The 17,103-nt window shown below is 38.4% G+C and overlaps 1 protein-coding gene across 2 annotated transcripts in view; it reads right to left on the reverse strand.

Moving 5' to 3' along the window:
• The window catches only part of LARS1 (leucyl-tRNA synthetase 1), a 46,547-nt gene that overhangs the window by 20,955 nt on the left and 8,489 nt on the right, over nucleotides 1-17,103 (reverse strand). For both annotated transcript variants that reach the window (XM_083600203.1, XM_083600202.1), the window contains exons 3-19: nucleotides 16,755-16,842; nucleotides 15,660-15,740; nucleotides 14,371-14,505; nucleotides 14,004-14,165; nucleotides 13,397-13,509; nucleotides 12,588-12,651; nucleotides 11,997-12,064; nucleotides 11,548-11,773; nucleotides 10,929-11,016; nucleotides 9,642-9,718; nucleotides 8,910-8,963; nucleotides 6,487-6,627; nucleotides 3,762-3,839; nucleotides 2,368-2,453; nucleotides 2,221-2,286; nucleotides 2,049-2,131; nucleotides 1,432-1,570 (exon numbers count right to left, since the gene is read on the reverse strand). In XM_083600203.1, the coding sequence (XP_083456329.1) occupies nucleotides 1,432-1,570; nucleotides 2,049-2,131; nucleotides 2,221-2,286; nucleotides 2,368-2,453; nucleotides 3,762-3,839; nucleotides 6,487-6,627; nucleotides 8,910-8,963; nucleotides 9,642-9,718; nucleotides 10,929-11,016; nucleotides 11,548-11,773; nucleotides 11,997-12,064; nucleotides 12,588-12,651; nucleotides 13,397-13,509; nucleotides 14,004-14,165; nucleotides 14,371-14,505; nucleotides 15,660-15,740; nucleotides 16,755-16,842 (1,749 nt within the window). The remainder of the gene's footprint in view (nucleotides 1-1,431; nucleotides 1,571-2,048; nucleotides 2,132-2,220; nucleotides 2,287-2,367; nucleotides 2,454-3,761; nucleotides 3,840-6,486; nucleotides 6,628-8,909; nucleotides 8,964-9,641; nucleotides 9,719-10,928; nucleotides 11,017-11,547; nucleotides 11,774-11,996; nucleotides 12,065-12,587; nucleotides 12,652-13,396; nucleotides 13,510-14,003; nucleotides 14,166-14,370; nucleotides 14,506-15,659; nucleotides 15,741-16,754; nucleotides 16,843-17,103) is intronic.

Here is a 17,103-nt window from a genome sequence, read left to right on the forward strand (position 1 = left end):
TCCCCCTATGTGTCACCCCAAATTGGCTTGGGGTAGTTCAAGAGAACCCCCAGAATAGTGCACATGTGGGTTAGGGGGAATCGTTCTGTCTGGCAAGCTCATATGCTTTCGCAGATGGAACATTCAATAGAGCCACACTGAATTCCAGCCTATGTCTTGACTTGAGCCATACATACATTCTTTGAAAATGTCAGTAAAGAAGTTGCTTGGATTAACCTTAACTCAATTTCCTATTTCCCTTTAGAAATTTAATCAGCAAATTTGAATTAAAACATCAAATGCAATGGAAGGGTTTGCATAATGACTTCTTAGATAGCCACAAACTTTGACTAGAGCAATGGGAGCAAAGGGCAGTGCTCCTGTGAAGCTAAAATTCTGTTCATTTCACTCTGCTTTTTCTAATGAGAGAAAAAGCGAGCCAGACAACTGCTATGCAGTCCAATTAAGAGTTCAGAGGAAAGACTCACCAGACACTACGCTGCCTTAAAAAGATTATTCCTATGAAAAATAGCTCTCATTTGAACCAATCCTCCTGTCTTCAGTTACCTTCAGGTTTAAAAAAGGAAGGAGGGTGCTTGAATATCGCTAGGATTTCCATTTCTAAAGCATTCATCTGTGGCTTCACCCAGAGAAGATATGCTCCACCTTCATCTAGTTAACGCCCCAATTTAAAAGCTCAATTGACCACAGCAGTAACCTCATTAGAGAGAGATATTTTGAAGCAGTAAGACAGGAGCTAGTTAACATTCTATACTGAATACAAAACTATAATCCTTCATCTTGTATGCCACAGAAGACTAACCTTAAGTTTAAGAGAAGCAATAATGCTGGAAGCTCAAATTAGACCACTTAGTATTGCGAAAATTGCTTGAAGAAAGAGTTTTGATCATAGAACAAGGATGGGGAACCTGTGGCCTTTCAGATGTTGATGGACTCCCAAATCTCATCATCCGCATCCAACATAACCAATAGTCAAGGACTATGGGAGTTGTGGTCCAGCAACATATGGAGGACTACAGGTTCCCCATGCCTTTGCTAGAAGTTCTATAATAGCCTTTATATCTTGAAGATATGTCTACTGAATGCATAGTGGAGGACTACATAAGCAGTTAACAGGATAATTAACCTCAACTATTTATGATTGCAGACAGATTGCCAGAAAGGAGAAGATTAGCCATCTGGTTCTCTTTTCAGACACTTTTTTCATTTCCTGGGGAAACAGAACTAACATTAAAAATCAGGGTGGTTTCTGATAACCATTTTTTCTAACTATGTGGCAGTTTACAGTTGTCCTGCAAAGAATCAAATTCATACCAGACTCCTCACCTGGTACACAGTGTGAATCAACATGAAGACACTATAATAATGGCAGAGATTTATCTATAATTTTATTATGTAAAACACTATACCCTGGGAAACTTTCCTTCTCACCTGATCCCTAATGGAGACTGTCCTTGTCCGCGGAGATTACCCTGTTGGAGGAGATGAGCAACCGTATAGAAAGCCATGTAGATAGTGGAATCGGAGAGAGATTCGATCAACCATTGCTCATCCCAAGGCAAACGTGTGCCTAAAAATATAGCAAAATAAATTATTTGTGCTGTAGTCAGCACATTCCTTAGTTGTCAACAAAAAAATGCTTAAGAGCCTTTTTACCTTTCATATTAAAACAACTCAATATTTATCAGCTTGTCTCTGTTGGCAGCCATTAGTATGGTAAACTGTGACTCACTCAATGTCTTAGAAATTGAAGTACACCAGAAAGGAGCATACTTGAGTTTTTCAGGGAGTGGCACTTGGGGGCCCTATCCCAAGCTACTTCTGAATCAATACTCCTCATTGGAGTTATATGAATCTCTAGAATATGCTTCTGCGTGGAAAAGTGAGGTGTGCCTTGATTTCAGCTCATGACAGATGTTAATTTTTCTGAGTATGTTGTCTCTATGGGAATCAGCCATTGCAGATATGCTTTAAAAAACATTTAGAATATTAAATTGCTCCTATAGCCAAGAGCTCCCAATTAAACAACAGGAAAAGTTTTATCCTACCTAATCCGTACGTCCTTGAACAGGCATGTTCTTGCAACCAATCCAGAGTGGCTTCAAAATTTCTTCGTGTCTCATCACCAAACCTGAAAAAAGCAAGATAATTAATCCTTGCTGTCTCTTCCTGGGCTTATGTCAGCCCACATCTACCTTGCCCCTATCCCCCACAACTTACGTCTCAAGGTTTTTCAAACATTCAAAAGTTTGTCGCTTCCAGTTTTCTTCACCATAGTCCAAGTACCTAAAAATCAGACAAAAGGACTTAGAATGAAGGGCGGTGAGGGATGCAACTAACTTGGCTCCATCTTTCCTTCCAACTCACCATTGGTCACAAAGAGCCACCACACACTCATCTGCAGATCTAGATATGACTTGTTTCTCTGGCTCCATATAAACCATTGCTTCATGCTAAATAAAGAAAAGGGTGGGATTACAATGCTGGGACAAAAAAAGGAAATATGAAATAGGGAAGTAGCTTTAGCCATGCAACTATCCTGAATTCCATTTGACTAATAATAGCAATTTAATAATCCAAACCTATGCTCACCAGTTCTGTTGGAAGAGCAGACTGGGACAGAGTTTATTTAATTTCTGTGGCACAAGAGTGGGAATATGCTCACCAATAGTCAAGGCAGTTCAAGGAAGCAGCTACCTAACTGTGGCAACTCAACTGTCCCATGTGCATGGCTTTCAACCCAAGCCTGAGTGTTCCTTTGTCTATACAATGGGACTCATTGTCATTACATGACTATATTATGGAGCTTTATTTTCTACAACCTGGACCGTCCAGAGCAAACGCTTTACTGATACTAAAAAATTAATTCCACAATCAAGAAAATCTCAAAAAGATGGACAGCATCAAGCCAATGGAACAAAAGTCATGATTCTCAGTACTTCAGCTGCCCTCTTGTGAAAGAACTGTGCAAGTACACCAGATTTAACCACTGTATGGTACGATAGGAATAATTCAAAACTGCAGAGCAATCTAAAGCCCAAGTGAAGCGACAATGGGGCATGATGGAGCAGTGAAACCAACAGAGCATCCCCAGCCCCTTTGCTCACACTAGCTGGGACAGAAGGCAGGGGGGTAGGCAAAAGCTTGTTCCAGGTTATGCCAGCATGTCTCTGGCACAGATATCGGGCTTAGATCAGGCCTGAAACTGTGGGGGGTAGCTCAGAGGCCTAAGGATCCCAAGCCAGCCCAACGCCCTGTTTGGGGGTTTTCTACCCATCTGCACTTTTGGTGGGTAGAAATGGGGAGTTCTGTGCTGACATAGGCCAGTGGACTGCAGGAAGGAAGACCTCCACCCCATCAGTTCCCTGCTCCCATGGTCTTTCCTTTTCAAAACTTTATAGGGACAGAAAATGTCACCACACCACAGTCCGCTCTTCTCCAATATGCCTAAACAGTTACTTTCAAAGCCACAAATCTTGCCTTTAGCAAACAGATAAGGATTAGTTCACTAAAGAAAATAGCAAGCTCTGCAGGATTCAAAGCACCCATCTAAATAAAGCAGCTATTTCTATTTGACAGGTCAAGCATAATAATTTCTCTTTTGCAACAAAACCAAAACACTTGACTTAGTGCTGCTTAGTTTCACGTGGCTACGATTCTGTTTCAAAAAATCAAGCTGTGCTCTGTAGAGACAAGCAAGCAAAAACTGTGTTGTGGAAGACACTGTATAATCTTAAAATACAATACAAACCACTACACACATTGTCTATCATCTTCCTCTGAATAAGCTTCTTGACATCCTGCACCTTCTGGCCTTTGAATCCCTCCACGAGCATTATCTGAAAAGGGAAGTCAGTGCAGAGATTACAAACTGCTTTAGAAGTTCAGCTTATATGTGAGGAAGCTGGTCTCCATCCCTTTTCCTCCTAGAGGATGCCTGCAAGAAACCCACATAGATCTAATAATTGTAAATGAATCTGTGGTTTTAATCCTAGAAATTTTATCTCCTGACTTCAAAAGCGAAATAATTCTTCAAAACACGAGTACATCAAAGGAGATATATATATGATATATATATGATATATATATGATATATATATATATATATATATATATATATATATATATATATATATATATCATATATATATATGATATATATATCATATATATATATGATATATATATATATATATCATATATATATATGATATATATATGATATATATATGATATATATATATGAGTACATCAAAGGAGATATATATACGAGTATATCAAAGGAGATATACGAGTACATCAAAGGAGATATGCGCAAAATGGCAGCAAAATTTTATTCATTCATTCATTCATTCATTCATAAAGCACCTCTGATATGTGCATAACACTTCACAAAGAACAGATATGACCGGTCCTTACCCCAAGAGGCCTACAATCTAGAACAGACACAGGGAAACAACAGAAGAAAGGGACAAGGTGTGGACAGGCAGTAGAAGACTACAGAATTTCAATTAAGCCGCCTGTAATAAGGAATTTCAGTTTTTTTATTTTTAGAATACCCGTGTGCATTTTTTTAAAAAAACCCACACACTTTATAAATTGTCCCATGAGTAAATCAGAGTTTAGCTTTATAGCCTTAAATGTGAATGGACAAAGCTACTCTAAGAACAGACTCAAATGTATAAAGGGATGTCTAATTTACATGTCTGATGAAAGCAAGCCATTACTCTTCAAGAAGACACATCTGTTTATGACAACTGAAACCCCCCTGGGTAAATCAATCTCTAGTAGTCTTGAATATCTAGCCTCTTTTAATACGAAGACAAAAGGTGTTGGACATACTTTGTTATGGAATTTTTAAAAATGTTCAGCTACCCTTCAGTGGGAGAGCACATGCCTTGCAGGCATAAGAAGTTTGGTTACAGAGTTGGCATCTCTGGTTAAAAGGTTGACTACCTGAAATATAGCTGCCACTCCTCTTGTGAAAATAATCTTTCCTCGCATACAAGTGTTTGTCCCACATAACTCTAGGGCACTGCGCGAGAAAAGTTAAAAGAAATGCTTTACAGTGGTACCTCAGGTTAAGTACCGTATTTTTCGCCCCATAGGGCGCACCGGCCCATAGGACGCACCTAGTTTTTTGGGGGAGAAATAAAGTGAAAAAAATTTCCCTTTATTTCCCCCCCAAAACCAGGTCGGGGAATCCAAACCTCCCCGCTGTCCCCGGAGCTTGTGGGGCTGCCAGATATCTGCACGAAGCCCGGGGCGCAGCGACCCCTCTCGCTCTCCAGGCTTCAGCGAAAGCCTGCATTCGCCCCATAGTACGCACACACATTTCCCCTTCATTTTTGGAGGGGGAAAAGTGTGTCCTATAGGGCGAAAAATACAGTACTTAATTCGTTCCAGAGGTCCGTACTTAACCTGAAACTGTTCTTAACCTGAAGCACCACTTTAGCTAATGGGGCCTCCTGCTGCTGCTATGCTGCTGCTGCACGATTTCTGTTCTCATCCTGAAGCAAAGTTCTTAACCTGAAGCACTATTTCTGAGTTAGCGGAGTCTGTAACCTGAAGCGTATGTAACCTGAAGCATATGTAACCTGAGGTACCACTGTAGTTGCACTTACACTTTTGTAAGCATAAGGACTGCCATAAAACCTATCTATATAGTACTCATGAATCTTTTGCTAGTGCTTGTGTTTGCAAATCACTAGGATTTTTCCCCCTTCCACTAAATTTTCTGGATCCAGCCTTCCCTTAGATTCAACAGAAGGCAATCCAAACAGGTCAAAATCTGAAAATCACCTAAAATGAATGAAGCCTAGCCAGCCCATACATACCAAATACAGTGGTACCTCAGAAGTCGAACGGAATCCATTCCAGAAGTCCGTTCGAGTTCCAAAACATTCAGAAACCAAGGTGCTATTTCCAATTGGCTGCAGGACGCTCCTGCAGCCAATTGGAAGCTGCGGAAGTCATGCTGGACGTTCGGGTTCCAAAGAATGTTTGCAAAGCAGAACACTCACTTCTAGGTTTGTGGCGTTCGGGAGTCAAAACGTTAGACTCGCAAGGCGTTCAGGATCCAAGGTATGACTGTACCAGTTACAGATTAGTTATGTATCCAAAGGAACACATAGAGACCAAAAGAGAACAGGACAAGTCTTGCATTCAGTGAAACAAACCATAAAGTGAATTAGCTTTCCCAACCTGGTGCCCTTCCAGATGCTTTGGACTACACCTCCCAGCGCCCTGACCATTGCCTAGCTGAGGCGAGTCCAAAACAAGTTGGGAAAACAAGTAAATAAATAAAATGGTGTGTTCAAATCTATTGAGTCACCAAGCAATCAGAGTTGGGATGAATTCCTTTTCACCCTTATATTTTAAAAAGTAGAAGTGGTGACGTACAAACATCTCCACACACAAAAGGAAAAAAAAAATCACTCCTCTAACACACACACCCTCTTGAGAAAATCTTAATTTTTTACTTACTCCCTCATAAAATCCTTTCAGGTATAATCTTTCCTTGGCTTCTGCAAGTTTCTCTCTGTCATTTTGACTCTGGATTTTCAGCTCGTCACAGATCAACGGAGCAGAAAGGTTGCCATAGCCAGGGATCTCAATGATGGGCACCTGGGAATAGCAAATAGCATTGTAAAATAGTTGTTTTCAATCATGCAAGTAAATCAAAGAGTTTTGCAGGGGATTCAACCATGACTCCAAAAGCCTCCAAAGAAAAGGGATCTTCATTTTACGGTTTTTCAATAGTATGTGCATTGTTTACTGTCTGAAGGGCAGGGAATGTAAACTATTTGGAGTAGGGAGAGAGAAACTAAAGTGAAGCCTGTTTGATTCCATCTATATGCAAGGTTCTCACACCTATATGACAGATGGGCAGAATATTATATGCTGAATTTTGGGTTTGTTTGCTATAACAAAGTTGGGTTTTGCTTCTTAAACCTGTTACTCCTCAGTGATCAAAGATTCGTTGGACTTATTGAGGCAATTAATTTTACAGGCATTGGCTTCAAAAGTTATCCAATAGGCACCCTGTTTTCAATTTTGCATCAAAAGCACAGCTGCCTGGCCTGTACCTGCAACAAGCAAGTAACAACAAAATACATAATCAAAGTGAAGCCAAAGATCAGACAGCCGGATCTGACTTTCAGATGGAGTCACACAGCTGTGCATTTTTCCTTAAAGAATTAACAGGGCTGACTCAGGCCTCTCGATAGACTAAAAGGCAAGTCTATGGGATTCTCAAGGAGTCTCACAGCACCCCTGGCTGTGCAGTACTTTAGCAGGGCTAGAGCTATGACGTACATAACAGAAAAAGCAGACCAACACAAACACATAATTCCCTCAGATAACACAGGTGACCAACATGAACACCCAACTAGGGGTGAGGTCAGTTTTTGGTTTGTTTTGCATTAAAAACCTGCCAGATTTGCACTCCCCCCCCAAAAAAAAACCCCCGCAAAGTGAAATAAATTTGTACTCTTCCAAATTTTGGAATCAAGTTCTCTGAGCAAATAACACGTACGGAATGTGTATACTAGAGGAAAGTGTACATTAAAATGAATATACTAATTAAAATTATATGAAATTCACGGCATGTAATGCCTTAAGAGAGAATATTATGAAAATGATATACAGGTGGTACATAACCCCAGTCAAGCTCGCAAAAATATATCACTTGCCCGATAATAAATGCTGGAAATGTAAGGAAGTGGAAGGTACATTTTTTCACCTATGGTGGACGTGCCCAAAGATCAAGGCCTTTTGGGAAATGATTTATAATGAAATGAAAAAGATATTTAAGTATACTTTCCTGAAAAAACCAGAGGCTTTTCTCTTGGGTATAGTCGGCCATTTGGTGCCAAAGAAGGACAGAATCTTTTTTATGTATGCTACAACAGCAGCAAGAATACTTATAGCAAAGCACTGGAAGACTCAAGATTTACCCACTCTGGAAGAATGGCAGATGAAGTTGATTGACTGTATGGGACTAGCAGAAATGACCGGCAGAATCCGCGACCAGGGAGAAAAGTCAGCAGAAGAAGATTGGAAGAAATTTAAGGAATATCTACAGAAATATTATAAAATTAATGAACTTTGAAAAGATGTTGGTTTGAACTTTGGTGGTCTCCAGCTGTTATGATAAAAATAATGGGGATTATAATTGTTTTTGTTACTAAATTTAAAAAAGTTGAGTGGAAAATAAGGCGATATTTTAAAAGGAATGTTAAGAGATTAGGATTTGCTGAATTAACAAATTGAACTAGAGAACAAGAAGGGGAGGTATGAGGAAGTCAAAGAAACATGTGACTGAAAACTGTTATTGAAACTGAATTGTTTTTAATTTTTTTTTCTTTTACTTTTTCTTTTTGTCTTTATATAAAATTGGAAAATTCAATAAATATTCAATTTTTCCTGCTCTTTTTATCCAAAAAAAAAATTAAAATTATATTAGGGGGAATAGCCTATAATACTGTGCATATCAGGCAAAATTGCAAAATTAGAATGTGTACGGAATTTGTATGTTAGGAGAAATGCACACTAAAATGCTTCTCATGAGGACTTTTAAAATAATGCACACTGATGTGGAAATGTGTAAAACTCATATCTTTAGGCACCAGGAAAAAATATTCCTCTTCTCCCAGGCCTTTCGTTAATTAAATTATCTAAGGCCTTTTAAATTACGTGTTGAGAGTTTCTTGTTTTTCTTTGTTGCTATGGTATATTTTGTGTTTTTATATTGTAAACCTCCCTGTGATCCTCGAATAAAGGGAGATATAAAAATTTTAACAACAATAATAAACTGAACTAGAAACTAGAAAAATAAACATAGAGAATACAAATTGACAGCTTTGTCCATTCCAACACCCAACACAATCCTTCTTTGCTGCACTTACTGGTTCAAATGGCAGGACCATTTCATCTTTAATGCCATACTTTGCTCGAAGTGCCTATGAAGAAATTGAAAACAAATATGAAAATCAAATCTACAAAAACCTGACAAACAGGTCTTTGCCCTTACTGCAATAATTTGATTAATGAATTGAACTTCTGATCAACTAAAAAAGTGCCTTAATTAACTAGAAAGCACATTACTTTTAATACAAGCAATTTTAAAAATTGCAGCTGCCAAGCACCATTTTAAAAACAGGCATTTCCTCTCACACACACAGAGGAAAAAACACCTATTTTAGTATAATAATGCCCCAAAACAAGCATGCATTATAAAGGAGCATATGCTTTTGTGCCTCCAAATAATTCTTTTTACTGTCATGCAGATGTATGAGAAATTAACTGATTCATCTTTTCATTAAAGAAATCTTAATTGATGCATTGTACAGCTTTTATGAAGAGCCCGATTTTGTCCATTTTCATTGCCTTCTGATACCCTACACCAGCCTTCTCTTTCCAGTTATTGTTAGATTCCAACTCTCATTGACTCCAGATAGCATAATCAGAGATTATGGCAGTTGTACTCTAACAGCACTTGGAGGGCACCAGGTTGCAGAAGGCTATCCTACCCAAATACATCTATTGTGCCTGCAAGAAATAGCTTGTGCTATCGCCTGTAGAAACTGTGGCCATCAGTTGCCAGCAAGTTGAGGTTTTCCTAGGCTTAAGCGGTTCACCTGTTTTTTCTTTAAGTCTCTCAGGGCTGCAATGTCATCTGGGGAATCGGACGGGACACTTGTGACAACTCCAGTGCCTTAGAAGCAGGAAACACATATTATCCCATTTGCATTTTTATGGCAAAATTCACACTAAAAGTGCAAAGTTAATTGCAAATATTCCAAAAGGTTTCTCTCATAAACAAATGCGTAAATCCAGTTAATGCTAATTAAAAATTAGCCACATCCTTTGACTAGAGCAGCAAGGGTGGGATTATTCACATATTACAGTCATGCGGCTGAGTTAGCTTTTTAAAAGCAACTACAGCTCTTGCTTTAAGTTTACTGTTTTCTGGCAGAATAAGTGGGCCAGTCTACAGCAGGTTAATTGTCTCTTCCACTCACCAAGGCAGGAACCACGTGATATGAATTTCATCGCTTCCTCCACTCATTCTTCCTTTTGTTAGTTATGTCTCCCTTGTTTACCTGTAGCCTTTAAAGTTACTTCTTTCTCTTTACTGGGGTTTTTTTTAATAAGTAATTTTCTCTGCAAGATACTATCTTTTCTCTAATGGGCTCTGTCATGGAAGTAAACGAATGGGAGAGGGAGGAGGAGTGGAGGAATTTACAAAATTATTGTTGCATGGTTCTTGCCTGGGTGAGTTGAAGAGCACAATTAACCTACCACAGGTTTCTCACATTCTGCCAGGAACAAGCGTGGTCAACATTAACTATAGTTTGTTTGAAACAATTTAACTTGAAAATAAACTGCAGTTAATGTCAACAACACAGTGCTGGTTTGCACGAAACACTAAACCACAGTTAAGCAAAACTGAAAGCAAAAACTTCTGAACTCCTTTTTCCAGAAATGTAGAAGGATGGGAAGGGAGGGGCATGTGAACCAGTAACCTGCCAGTCTGGTACGCATCACGCTAAGTGTTGGTTTAGTGCAGATGGAGAATTTCATTTGGTCTGCATTTTTCAGCAACCTAACCTAATTTGCACCTCCCAAACCCTTCAATTTCACACCTCTCCAGTTTTTGTGATATAGTTCAAAGATTTAAAAAACATTACAATGAATTTGAAAATTTCATATTTTAGGAGAGAATACATTTAGAAATGTGTATGAAATACATATTTAAATGTATATCTTGTTATTAAACATGTGTTTAAATATGAATTTTCATACTGATTTTTTTAAAAAAAGAATTAATGCAGAAATGGGATAGAATGGGCTTACACCAAGAGAAAATAATTATATCTGCACACAATCTGCAACTGATGCAGAAGAAGGTACAGCAACCTTACCTTTATCTTCTTTAATAGTCAACATAGGGAGAGTGTAGATAACTTTATAGGATGTTAGAGGGGCAGAGAGGGCAGCTCCAAGGATCTCCTACTCAAAAAAAGAAATATTTTTAAAGATGAGGTGATTCCCACATTATGGCCATAGGATCACTTACAAATGAAACATCCTAGTGCCTTCATTTTACACAGTTTCTCTGACACCAAGTCACAATATTTTACTTTTTGTGCTTACAGAAAAGGTCAAATGCAACAGAGAAATGCTAGGGAAGGTACGGAAACCAGACCACAACAGCTGAGTAAGGCATTAAGTAGCAGATTTCTGTTATATATGTATGCATACGGAACATACATTTTTGCAGTGCTATGCTTTTGTATGAGAATTGGCCCTTTAGCACGGTATCATTTTAACCACATAAATGCTGGTTCTGAAGATGACTCCACTTTTATTTTCAAGATTATGTAGAGATTCCAACAACATCTGGAGGGCTTGCTTAGCCACTTCTGCACTAGTGGAATCTGTAAGTTCTAAGTTAAACATTTCTCAAAGTTTGTCTGCCCGTATAGGGGCACATCCTCTGCCTCATGAATCACATTAACAATAGATGACACTATTGCTCACCTCTCCCATCAGCTCCTTCACGACAGGAACTACACCATTAGTTTTTGTAAAGCCCTGGTAGGACATATTCCTGGCAGCTCTCTGTGTGCAAATAAAAATATCCCCATTCAGGGTCTCAAAGCCAATATACTTCATATCAGGGCGAACCCAGCAATTAGTCTGCCCAAACATGGTCTCCGGTCTCAGAGTTGCAGCTACTAGGAAGATATTCTTTCCTTTAAGGCCACTGTGAAAAGAAAGGAGAAGTTGTCTAGAAAAGTATTTGAGAATATGACCATTCCAAAGGAAGTCCCCCAAGGGGAAACGTGTGAGGAGTTAAAACTTTGTATTACAAATTCTACCCCTTTGTTTCTGACAGTTTCTATATAATAAATGTAATCTATGAGATTCCTAATCAAATTAACATCGCAATGCAAAAAAGACTTATTAACCAAGATGCGGATAATTACCTTAGCTTTACAGGGTAAGGTTCAACCACCTTCATTTTGATTAGTGTGTATTCTTGAGGTCCAACACCCTAAGAGACAATACATGAACAATAATCAGCACGCCTCTTCCACTATTCAGTCTGATCAGATGCCCAGAGGCAAACTAGAATGGACTGCATGTCAGCCACTTTCCCTATTAATTGACAGCAGTTAAGATAACCGATGATGTATATTTTCTAAGATAAAACTTTCAGAAAGCTAAAATAAATAAGTGGGGATTGTGTGGAAAAATCTAACATAAAAATGCAAGCTTCCAGTTAAACAAATGCACTGGTCAAGATCTATGTAGATTGTCCAATTGAATTTCTTATTTTTGTCCTTTTTCGCTCTCAATAAAAAACTTATTCCTGCTTCCATATCAAACTATTTCTACAAGACTTCTGTTTTAGTACTTTCTGATACTGTGCAGATTTTGCCTAAACCCCTTTAGGTTCTCATTTAGATATTTAAAATAATTAAGTGAGCATTCAAATAGACTGTAAATGCTTTATTTTCCTCAGTCCAAATGCAGTATATCATTAGTAGTCAAATGAATCAAAAATCCTTTGTTACCTCCCCGGTTTGCCTGTCATGATCCATGCATGGTTGTCCATCTTTTGGAGAATAAATGGTGTATCTAAAAGACAAATTAAATGCATTATTTAGATAAGTGCAAGAGAGATTGAACAGGAAATCCTTTGTGTTTAGGTCACAATGCCAGCTTAAAATGAAATTCAGACGCTCTCAATGGTTTCCTCATAGCTGAATAATTTCAAGGAGAAAGCTGCTGTCTAGAATGGACTGAAGAGGGCACTGTTTCTTGTTTTCTATTTGGCTTTCACTTCCCACAGAAGATCCTCAACCTAAGTCAAAATACTTGGCTAACATAGGCTCTCTTTATTACTTTACTGAAATAGAATGCCATATATCTAGTCAGTATAGAAGCAGGTGTATATCACATGACCCCTCTGGTTCTGGTGGTGCAAAACAACAGCACCTGTACCAATATAATTAATGATCTACTCATTTACAAAATGCAGGATAATAATTTGCAATTTTGACAATTGCTTCTATTAATTTGATCATTTATTTTACTTCATTTGAAAAGGAAACTATTGATCATGTCAATAATTCTCATTTCATAACTGGGATAATTCAGTCGAAGTTTAAAGGTGCACATGTACTCTCCAACATTTGACAGAATTATCCACAAGCACTCACACCAAATAAGCTATTGGCTATTGGACTAGTGAGCTCAGAAAGCCTATAATCAAAGAATTCCCCAGGCCACGTTTATGAAATGGTACACATTGCTAAGCAAGAGGATACGTCAATCAATTCTTCAAGTTTTATAGAATGGATATATTAAAGGACTATCTTACCGTTTCCCAAATTTAACTTTATTTCTTTCCCTCAGAGTTAGAAATTGCCATCGTACAAAAGAATCATAATAGGGGTTGACATCAGTGGTGACAAAGGAACGTCTCCAGTCTACCTAGAAGTTCATAAAAATGAGGAGTTGCATAATGTTCCAAAAGTTTATATGGACACTCTGCATCACCATCAAGAGTTCTCACAAATTGTGAAACTAATTCCAAGATGACTTTAGAACCACATCACCTCCATTCCATGTGGCGTGGCAAGATGAATATAAATGCTAGGGGACTTTCAAAAACAAAAAGCCATATGCCACGGGCATTAGTTGTTCAAAACGGAAAAAGTAAACGTTTCCAACTTCAGAATTCCTGCAACAGTAATTCCTGCTGATGTAACTCAATCTTTCAAAGCTATTTTCCCTCTAAATAAGAACAACCAAAACATTTGCTATAAGTAGGCAGATGTTTATGAAACAGCTGATGTCAAACTTTGTGACTCAACATTTTATTTCTAAAAGATCTACAGCATAACATCACAGGGTCACTCAGAGGAAATAAATTAACCTAAGAGAAAGGTCTTTTTAAAAGTTATACGTTTAGAATAAACAAGTACCTTCAGTCCCATGCTCTTTAAATCTTGAATAGCCAAGGGTGGGAAATAATCAATCCAATGTTCAGCCTCTGAAAATTTCACTATTTCTTCATCAGAGAGACCTAAAGATTTCATGATCCCCCACTGATACTTTGAAGAGCCAGCCTTGGCAGCAGCCTTACTCTTCAAAGAAAATAAGAAAGCAAAGTAAATAAACTAAGTAAAGCAAACAAACTATGTCAGTTTTATTATATTCGTAAGTGTAGAATGAACATGTCCATTAAATTTTTGCACATTTATGGATGATATATGCAAGTCTACATCTGTACCCCTGAGATGCAAACAATCTTACAACAGCACCATAAAGCATTTATATTTTAAATTATACCTTTTTGCCTTTAGCCTTGTCTTTGATGACCACTTCTTCCCCCTTTGGCACTTCCTCTTCCTCCTCCTCTTCATCGGGGAATTCTGGTGGACAGCCATACAGCTCCATTTCTCTTTTCAACTTATCTGCACATGCCTATGGGAAAATCCGGAGTGACTCAGTTAGTATAGATGGATCAATGATTCAACAGTGCAAAGCATTGGGATATTCCAAGTCAATTCCAAACTTGCTGCCAAAAAGAAAGACCAGGTGTCAGGATGCTGATGAATATTTATTGGTGGTCCAATATGCTTATTTGCTTGTGCAGATTCCAGATATCTGTGCAAGTATTTAAAGCCCCTAAAGGCAGACTTTTGGCTGAAACATGCCAGGCTACCAATAAATATTCATTTAACAATAAATATTCATCAGCATCCTGGCACTTGGTCTCTCGTTTTGACGGTTCATTTTGTGGATGCTTCCTGGTGTTTTTTCCTCTGCAATTCCAAACCTGGCATCACATCTTCAATTGAAGTTGACAGCGTAGTAAGTGATCTGCCGTGCCAGTCCCTCAAAGGGCTGGCTGGCTGGCTGGCTGGCTCACTTATGGTGTGCAAAAATTTTAAAAAATGGGTCTCTTCATTTTAGCTTCAAAATAAAATGATGAAAAGAAATGCTCTGCATCAGCAATTAGAGCTGACTTACTAGAAGCCATAGAAATAAACAAGCTGTTACTCTACTACATTTTCTTCATAATACCAGAAACACGGGAGATACTAGGACATTATGGTCAGGGATCCAAAGGACCATGTAACTACTTTCATGTAACAGAGACTTGGAATGAGTGGCCGAACATCTGCTTGCTATTCCTAGCAAACTGTTTTTGAAGCAGAGGGGAAACAGAATATGACATGTTCGGGGGGGGGGGAGAGACAGAATTAAAAATCCCACTAGGGATGCCCAAACCCTTCAGCACACCTAACAGATCTGCAGGTCCTAAGAAAATTTTAAACCCATATATGGAAGCAACTGCTATGCCACTCACATGAGTACTGATTACTATGACAAAGAACTCATTCAAACAGCTATGCTAAACCAGAATTTTCACATCTTTTACCACAACACACCTATGTGCATGTTTTATACCTACTGATCTCCAAATCTAAAACATGTCACACACACCACTTCGTTTCTAAACTCAGAATCTGTGTACCCCTGCTACAAAATGGAATGGTTTTTTAAAAAATATTTTATTTTTAGAAAAAGTCAGACAGCGTTAGAGGAAGTAGAAAACAAAACCCTAATTTTACCTTAATGGGCATGCCTGTACAATGTAGTCCAAAAGGGAACAGGCAGCTTTTTCCTTTTAGTTTCTGGTACCCAATTGCAAACTGTGGGAAACAGGATCACAATGGCAATAATATAGCATATATCAAGTAAGCTTCTGAGTTTTATGAAAAATAAAGGGAGGGAGAGAGCATGCAGGACTGGAAAAATGGGTGGGATCGAACACAAATGGGTGGTTCAGAAGTATTAAGAAGTGCTTGCATTTAGTTGTAAACTTTGAAAATGCTTTTAAGACACACACTGTCATTCTGCTATTTGTGGTACTACAACTGCCACAACACACAATTTGAAAGGAACAGAAAACAGCAAAGTTATTAATTCCCAGCTAAGTTACTGAGTTCATAGAAAGACTTCTGCTCATGCAATCGAATTTCCTCTCCCTCTCTTCCCTGCTCCACCCTAGAGCAAATCATTGCCTGAGCTCAATGACTTGGTTGGATACAGCTCAATGTCTTCACAACAGAGATTTTAGAGAGCTTCTACTCCCTAGAGCAAAGAAAAATTCTACAGTGATTTACATTTTCTGTTTGCTCCATCTCAAAATCTCCACACAGGGAACAATACATTTTTTTAAGTTAATATAAAACAGTTATCTGACCAGGTTATGAGAAATGAAACTTTAGCAACTGCTAAAACCTCCATTTACCCCCCAGTCAGGATAAGCACAAATAAAAACATCTTCCAAATATTTGAAAGCAGTGCTGTGTAAGCAGATCTCTTAAGAATGTCAACAGTGATATAAAACACTGAGGACGCCCCTCTATATACCAACACTTCTTGCTCTGAGACACAGATAAGAGTGAGTTTGCAAGAGTGAGTTTTCTAGGCCAGTCTAAAAGAGCCTTCCCCAACCTGGTGTCCTCCAGATGTTTTGCACTCTTTTAACCTTCAGATTTAGCCAAATGGCCAATAGGCAGGGAGAATAGCAGGTGTGCTCCAACAGCATCTGGAGGTCATCAGGCTAGGAAAAGTTGGCCTACATTTAAATGGCTCAAGGACTGAACAAGAACACTTATTTTCCCTGGTGAGGCTTGTTGCTAACAAGGAAAATTTCTTACCTCACATTTGGATACGGAAAACGTGTGTCCTAGATGAAGCCGGCCATTCATGTATGGATACGGAAAGGTGGCAAAGTACTTGCCATTGCTGAATGGAGATTGCAAAACAAAAAAATGTGCATCAAATGATCTGCAGAAACTAAACTAAAAAATTACAAATACTACAATTCTATATTCCCTTATTCAGGGATATGTGATATAGAAGTGTTTAAGAAAGATGTTGCATACAACCACATCAGTAAAGGGCATTTCACTTGTGGCAAATGCACTGACTCCAGTATGAACACTAAAATGTCATAAATTGGGTCTGCCGTCCAACTAAAGATTCAGTTTTAAACTACACTTCTAA

This window comes from Podarcis filfolensis (assembly GCF_964270895.1).
Source record: "Podarcis filfolensis genome assembly, chromosome: 2".
NCBI classification, from domain to species: domain Eukaryota; kingdom Metazoa; phylum Chordata; class Lepidosauria; order Squamata; family Lacertidae; genus Podarcis; species Podarcis filfolensis.